At 45.6% G+C, this 8,366-nt stretch overlaps 1 protein-coding gene across 1 annotated transcript in view; it reads left to right on the forward strand.

The window, feature by feature from the left end:
• Positions 1-7,556, forward strand: part of dlk2 (delta-like 2 homolog (Drosophila)) — a 9,564-nt gene extending 2,008 nt beyond the window's left edge. Inside the window, exons 2-6 of the mRNA XM_088086928.1 lie at positions 259-367; positions 3,940-3,997; positions 4,560-4,690; positions 4,821-4,965; positions 5,052-7,556. Of these exons, the coding sequence (XP_087943054.1) occupies positions 286-367; positions 3,940-3,997; positions 4,560-4,690; positions 4,821-4,965; positions 5,052-5,793 (1,158 nt within the window). The 5' untranslated portion in view covers positions 259-285 and the 3' untranslated portion in view covers positions 5,794-7,556. The remainder of the gene's footprint in view (positions 1-258; positions 368-3,939; positions 3,998-4,559; positions 4,691-4,820; positions 4,966-5,051) is intronic.
• Positions 7,557-8,366: the final 810 nt, after the last annotated feature.

Genomic DNA, 8,366 nt, shown 5'->3' on the forward strand with positions numbered 1-8,366 from the left:
CAGATCTGATCTGAGCTCAGATTCTCTCAAACTGAAACACAAAACAAAGACGCAGTCTGGAAACAGTAAGACTGCGTCCACACAAACAGGAAGTGCCTGCGGAGCGCGTGCAGCGTGGACACGTGTCAACAGCTGATCGTCTGATTTACGTGTCTCACACCTGGTTCAGACCTTCGATTGGCCGCAGACGTGTCCCCTTTCAGGAGCCGCCGAGTGTTTATCTACCAAACTGACGTCTGTCTGTCTCCTCTGTCTCAGGTCGTCCCCGTCCCCCACGTCTCCGGCATGTCTTCAGTCAGAGCTGCAGCCGTCCTGCTGAGCTGCGTCGTCCTCGTCGTCCTCAGCGTCCCGCCCTGCAGGGGTCAAGGTAAGGTCACCGGGTCACATGATCGCTGCGGAGACCAAACCTCCTTCTGCAAACTGCAGATTTAAGAGTCGAGCTGCAGGAAGATTTACGCTCATCTGACACAAATATATTTAATATATATATTTATTATAATAATCAGAATAATAACAAACTTCATTAAATAAAAGGACTTAAAAATCACATAAAAAGACATGAAATAAATGAAGTTAATAAAGTTTTAAATTTTTCTGGTTGATTTATTGATAATTTGTTGAGTGAATTTGATTCAGTTTAGTTAAACTCATTAACGTGACGTAAATGATTTGACTGGACTGAAATGTAATGTCATTAAATGTATCTGACATTATTTTTTCAAATTATTTAAGTTAAATTTTAGTGATTTATCTCTCAGACTCTGACGCGGCGTCTTGGTGGATGATGTCACATTGCATTTCATTTTTTAAGAAACCTTTGGTGATATGCTTTTCTTGAAAATGTTTTGGTGATTTTTTTTCCTTCATTTTTGTGATATTTTTGAAATTTTATTTTGGGAAACAAACGTGCCAGCGCAGCGTGCTGCCGGATGAGTTTGACGTTTTGTTGCAGCAAACATTTAAAACTTAGATTTTTCACGAAACATTTTCAAAAACATTCAGAAAAATAAATTAGAAACAGTTTGGCCCCTGCTGGCCCCTGCTGGCCCTGGGCCCCTGGCTGTACTCAGACCAGCTCTTCCACATACACACAGCTCTGCTGCTGTCAGCGTCGGTGAGGTCGTGGCGTTCCCGGTCGTGGCGTTCCCGGTCGTGGCGTTCCCGGTCGTGGCGTTCCCGGTCGTGGCGGGCGGATTTCACTGGTAGTAAATCTCGTTGCTGAGCCGGCGGTCGTCACTGAGCGCGCTCAGAGGCGCTCGGCAGTGTATTGTTCTCCGTTAATCCGGGCTCCCCCAGCTGTCAGATTAACCCCGCGCTCGCCGCCCCTTCTCACATAACACTCGCCCCCCCAGCTGTCCCGGCGTTCCCGGCGTTCCCGGGCCAGAGCTGCGAGGACGAGCCTGTTGTCTCTCCATTGGGACTTCCTTTGAAAACAATCCTCTGAGATTCCAGCCGACACTCGAAACCGCCGTCGGCATCGCTTCACCTGCGCTCTGAGCCCAGAGGTCAGAGGTCACGGCTGCCGCTCTAAATATGAACCGTGAAGATCAACAAACACCTGCAGCGGCAACGCCGTCACTGACGCACGGCGAGGTCAAGCGCTGCTGGGAAACTCAGGTGTGAAGAGACGATGAAGTAAACTTTGACACCCGTTAAACGGTCTGACGGGCTTTAATCCTCTCACACAAACACGGTCACGTCTTTAATTCACCCAAACTGAGAAGACGTAACGAAAAAGAAACGACAGAAGAAAAAATCTGTGAAAAGTACAAGAAAGTAAAAACAACAACAAAATAAAAATAAATAAGTACATAAAAAAGGCAAGAAGTTAACTGAAAAAAAGGATAATAATTCTGTAAAATAATATAAAAAATACTTATGATGACAACGAATATAATTCACTGGACAGTTTTCTACCTCTACTTTCCTTTTTTTGTGCCTCTCTTGTTCAAGCTGCTGAAACATCGTGATCATCTCACAGTTTCACGAAAACGAACCTCAGCCATCAGAGCAGAAAAACAGGACTTGTATTATTTCTGGGTGTCATTCTGGGCTTTTGACTCTGAATTTGTCATTTTGACTATTTTCCACCTGATGAGGTCATTTTGACCATATTTGGCATATGGAGGAAATACATGCTATTTCCACTAGGTGACCTGTCACAGTCAATGTAGCTGCTGATCACTGACATATCCCAGACTGTCAGCAGCTACACTCACACACTGACATATCCCAGACTGTCAGCAGCTACACTCACACACTGACATATCCCAGACTGTCAGCAGCTACACTCACACGCTGACATATCCCAGACTGTCAGCAGCTACACTCACACACTGACATATCCCAGACTGTCAGCAGCTACACTCACACACTGAGGAGGAGGAGACTAACATCACTCAGTTTTATCATCTTAAAACATGGTGGCATTGTGACAAAAACAGGCACTTAAAGGGTTAAAATTCTAAAAATGAATTAATATTGAATATCTGTGTTTACGACTGAAGTTTGTTAACAAATGAACTCTACGAAAATGGAAAATAAAGTAAATGAGTCATATTTTAAAATGTGACTCTAAAGGGTTAAACTGAGTTTTGTTGTGGTTCACGTTGTTATCTTCTCCGCTTGTTTTCCTCGTGTTTTGTTGGTCGTTGTTTGAACATTTCAGCGTTTCGGTGACGTGCAGACGAGCGTTCACTCGATTGTGTCTCTGTCAGTTTGTCCAGCTGTCCCTCTGAAAGACACACAGACACGTGGACGACCCACCGCCACAGGTCAGAGGTCAAACTGTCTGCTGCTAATGTCTCACCAGAGACCTCAGCAGCTGACACACACACACTCACACACACACACACACACACACACACACTCACACACACACACTCACACACACACACACACACACACACACACACACACACACACACACACACACACACACACACACACACACACACACACACACACACACACACTCACACACTCACACACACACACACACACACTCACACACACACTCACACACACACACACACACACACACACACACACACACACACACACACACACACACTCACTCACTCACACACACACACACACACACACACACACACACACACACACACACACACACACACACACACACACACACACACACACACACACACTCACACACACACACACACACACACACACACACACACACACACACACACACACACACTCACTCACACACACACACACACACTCACACACACACACACACACACACACACACACACTCACACACACACACACACACACACACACACACACACACACACACACACACACACACACACACACACACACACACACACACACACTCACACACACACACACACACACACACACACACACACACACACACACACACTTTGCGGCGCGTTTTAACGCGTTTTGCCGCTGTTTCCGGGGTGAGCGACGTCTCTTCAGAGCGAGGCGTGTTTTCTCTGGAGGCGTTAGCCAATCAGCAGCCACGTGTTAATAAACCAGATTCTGTTCAATCTTTATTTATCCGACTATAAAAACAAGAAAGCTGTCCGTCTCTGTCTTTTGTTCTCCTCGATGAGTCTGCACCTGTCCGCTGAGAACAGCCGCAGGTGGAGACAGATGAAGACATTTGTCTCATCCACCTACTGTCCGCCTGTTTTGTATCAAAATACTTCATGAATAATGTTGACTTGTGTCTTCTGTCTTATTGTGTCTGAGCCACTAAAACTGGACTTTTAAAATCCTGTCAACATCTTCATCAGATCGTGACAGGAAGTGGATTTCCTCCGTCATGTGAACACCTCGGTGGGACTTTAACGGGACTTTTCTTTTTCTCTTTCTCCTTATTTTCCTTTTTTCTCCTCTTTTTTCTTTTTCTCTTCCTCCTCTTCTTGCTCTTCTCTGCAGGCAGTGAGTGCAGCTGTAACGTCACCAACAGTCGCTGCGACGAGTTTGGACTCTGCAGGTGAGACGTCCGTCGATCGTCCTGTTTGACTGACGAATGTCCTGAAACTATAACTCTGAATTAATTCACAGACAGAGACAGCGTCCTCGCCGAAAACGTCTCCATCTCTGCAGCAGAGAGACGCAGATATTTTTGAACTTGGTGCAACATGAGCAGAGAAAACTGAGAGAAAGGTGCTTTTGTTCAAGAGGGAGAAAAACTACAACTACCAGAATGCACTGCGCCACACTGGGCTGATAAAGTCTCCTGCTGGTGGTTGGCGTGACGTGGACTCGCTGGCCGACATCCCCGTCTTTAAGAGGCTGTAGCCGGCTGAGTGTTAAAGCTACAGTCTCGAGGTTCACTGCTGCTCCCTCGGTGTCCAGAGTATGCTCTGCGCTCCGACAGCGTGGAGCAGTGAACCCCTGCTGCGTCACACTGGAGGACACTCGAGGAGCTCCTGGGCGTGTCCTCCGGGTCAATGCAGAGGGGGACACGCAGTTTAACCTGCTGCCACTGAGACCCCACTGAGAGGACGGACGATGTCTGCGTCTCTAACACGTGTCCGTCTCTGTGTCTCCAGATGTGACCCCGGATGGGATGGCGAGCGCTGTGAGCTCTGCGTGCCGATGCCCGGCTGTCTCCACGGTTCCTGTCAGCAGCCGTGGCAGTGCAGCTGTGAGGCGGGCTGGGGGGGGCGCTTCTGTGACAAAGGTTATTATTATTATTATTATTATTATTATTATTGTAATTATTACTTATATTATTTTTATTATTATTATTGTTTTTATTGTTGTTATTGTTGTTATTATTGTTATTATTGTTGTGATGTCTGATGTTTCAGACCTGATGGCGTGCTCGGAGCGGCGTCCGTGTCAGAACGGAGCGACCTGTGTGATGGAGGACAGCGGTGAATACACGTGTTTGTGTCCTGACGGTTTCCACGGCAGAGACTGTCAGCTGAAGGCGGGGCCGTGTCACCGGCGGAGGTCAGAACCAGGACGGCTCGCCTGAACCGTGGACTCGGCACGTGATGCGTGTAAACGACTTTCTTCTTCGTGTGTTTCCTCTCCAGGTCTCCCTGTAAAAATGGCGGCCTGTGTGAGGACGCCGACGGCTTCGCGGCGGAGTTGGCGTGTCGCTGCCTGGCGGGCTTCACGGGGCCGCGCTGCGAGACCGATGTAGACGACTGCTTGATGAAGCCGTGCGCTAACGGCGCCACCTGCCTGGACGGCGTGAACCGCTTCTCGTGCGTCTGCCCCGCTGGCTTCACCGGCCGCTTCTGCACCGTCAACCTGGACGACTGCGCCAGCCGGCCCTGCCTCAACGCCGGCCGCTGCCTGGACCGCGCCGGAGGCTTCCTCTGCGTCTGCCGGCCCGGCTACACGGGCGCCACCTGTGAGACGGCGCTGAGGGGCAGCGAGCCTAGCTGGACCACATTGGGGTGGGAGGGAGGAGGCGGGGCTAAGAACCAGAGGAGCACCGGCAGCTGGAACAGCAGTCGCCATGGCGACAGGCTGTTAAAGGTGACGGTGAGCGAGCGCAGCGGCGGCGGGCTGTCCGAGGTCCAGCTCATCGTCCTGCTGGTGCTGGCGGGCGTGACACTCGGCGTGGTGGCGCTGACCGCCGCCCTCGTGTTGCAGGGTCACTGCAGGGACTGTGGCCACGCCCCCTGCTGGACGTTCACATCGTCACCGTCACAGCAGCCGGGACAGACGGGCGGGCGGCGAGCGCGGCGGGACGAGCCTGAGTGTCAGATCAGCTTCCTAAACGCAGCAGAACCAGAGAAGAAGAAACTGAACACAGAGGTCGATTAGACGGGGCGGGGCTTCTCCCAGAGTGCACTGCTGCTCACCTGTGACATCATCCACATGTCACTGAACAATCAGAGAGGCCTACATTACCCACAGTACACCTCTGCTCACTCCTCTCTGACTCCACCCCTCCTGATGCTGACTCAAGTGACATCACTCGAGGACATTTATCAGACGTCACACAGGAGACGCTGAAGACTTTGTACGTCCCAAATACCTGGAGACCCCAGAAGAGTCCTGGAGACTCCTGGAGACTCCTGGAGAAACCTCAAGACTACTGGAAACTCCTGGAGACTTCTGAAGAGTCCTGGAGACTCCTGGAGACTCCTGGAGAAACCTCAAGACTACTGGAAACTCCTGGAGACTTCTGAAGAGTCCTGGAGACTCCTGGAGAGTCCTTGACACAGACTGATGTGTGTCGGTTGTTTTGGATGAACTCAGAATTAGGGGGAGGTGTACTGAGTTTTTTTGCACACATTGTTTTTGTTGTTGCTGTTTTTAGTGTTGTGTTTGTTGTTGTTGTTTGTTGTTTAAGTTGTTGTTTTGTTTAAGTTGTTTTATTTTAGTTGTTTTACTTGTTCATTGTTGTTATTTTAGTTGTTGTTGTTGTTTTGTTTTAGTTGTTTTGTTGTTGTTTTACTTGTCGTTCGTTGTTGTTGTTTTAGTTGTTCGTTGTTGTTGTTTTAGTTGTTGTTTTTGTTTTGTTGTTGTTTTAGTTGTTTTTGTTTTGCTTTAGTTATTGTTGTTTTACTCATTGTTGTTCATTGTTGTTGTTGTTTGTTGTTGTTTTAGTTGTTTTTCTTTAGTTGTTGTTTTGTTATTGTTTTACTCGTTGTTTGTTGTTGTTTTGTTGTTGTTGTGTCATTGAAATGAACTGTATAAACTGTGTAAACTTTACAAACAGACGTGTTGTTTGATGTGTGTAACGCTGCAGAGCTCAGATTGGTGAATGCTGTTTCATTTTGTTGTTTTTAAGCTGTAAAGAGTTCATTTATTCGGAGTCGGTAAACGTCGGCTCATATTTTCCTCCGTAAACGTTTTTACTCTTCAGGTGTTCGGAGCTTCACCCAGAGAGCAGACAGCTGCTGCTGAGCCACATCAGCTCCGTCACACTGAAACTAAATCTTCCTCCATCTTCATCAGCCTCATATCACCAGAATTCACAGCAGATAACATTATCACAGAAAAAAAAACATTTTTTTGATGTTATAAAGGTTATTTTTAGGCACTTTTTCAAAAAGAGAAAGTAAAACGATCTACTGACTGTGTGAATTTGAGAAAAAAAATCAACACGAACAGAAATGTCTGTTTAGAAGCTTCTTTTTGACAAAAACACTTCTACGAAACCGCCGTTAATAAAAAAAAAAAAGGCCATTTTTTCCCTCAAATCAACAGAGGAGCCATTGCTTTATCGTTTATGTTTATGACTAACAGTCTGTGATGACAATAAGGGGTTAAAATTGTTGTTTTTTTTGTGTTCTTTAATTGACAGGGAGGGACTTTTGATTTCAATTTTGGCTGAGGGGGAAATAGGACATTTTTTTTATTCTTTAAAAAATGAATGATTACCAACTTTCAAAGAAATTTAATTTAATTGTTTGTTGCAATTTAAGAAAAAATGTCGATTTTTAACCTTAAAAGAAAAAATGCCCTTTAATATCTTTAAAATTCTGCTGATTTAAAATTCTGTGGGTGATTTGATTTTGACAGTTGTTTCTCTTGTCTTTACAGAATTTTGCATTTTTTTCCTGTAAAATTTTAGGCGATTTTAACATTTTTGGCGAGTTATTTTTCTTAATGGCAATTTTTAAAGACAACATTTGGCAATTATTTTTTCTTAACAAAGTTTTGCTTTTTTAGGTTTTTCTTAGAGAAAAGATTTTGGCAATTTCTTTTGTGAGTATTTAAAAAAATGCTGACTTTTGCAGAAAACATGCCCTGTGAGTTTTTTTAATGCTTTTTTTGTAATATTTAAAGTAAAAACTTTGGTGATTTTTTTTTTGATAATTGTTAAAGAAAACAAGCCTTATGTTTTTTGTTTTTTTTTTAAAACTGGCAATTTTCATAGATTTTTTTCGGGACGTTTAAAGAAAACTTTTTTTTGGAAAGTTTGTTTTTTTAACTTATATTTATGCAGTTAACAAAAACATTTTGGTGGGTTTTTTTTGTTTTTTTTGATGATTGGTAAAGAAAACATGCCGGCTGTCTGTGATTTCATTATTGACAGGAAACATCAGAGAAAATTTCAGAGAATCTTTCGTCATGAGGACGGTGTTCAGGTCAGATCTGAGTCCTGATGTGACGTCATACCTTCTCCAGCTGGGCGAAGCCCCGCCCACAGTTACCTGCTAAATGGACACACCTGCCGAAACCCTGCGAGCTCACCTGCTGCTCAGCTGCTGGCTGAGAACCAACAGAAACGTCTCCGTGTTTCCAGAAGCTTCAGTGTGCCTGAAGGTGTCGGTTTGTTTCACGGTGAAGCTGAAACAAACCGGCGATGGATCGATGCTGGAAAACTGGAGGTTTGTCTCTTCTGTTGTTTCAGTTCTTCTGTGGCAGCTGAAACAGACACATCT

This window comes from Plectropomus leopardus, chromosome 13 (genome assembly GCF_026936395.1).
Source record: "Plectropomus leopardus strain MGB_pleo_1.0 chromosome 13, ASM2693639v1, whole genome shotgun sequence".
NCBI classification, from domain to species: domain Eukaryota; kingdom Metazoa; phylum Chordata; class Actinopteri; order Perciformes; family Serranidae; genus Plectropomus; species Plectropomus leopardus.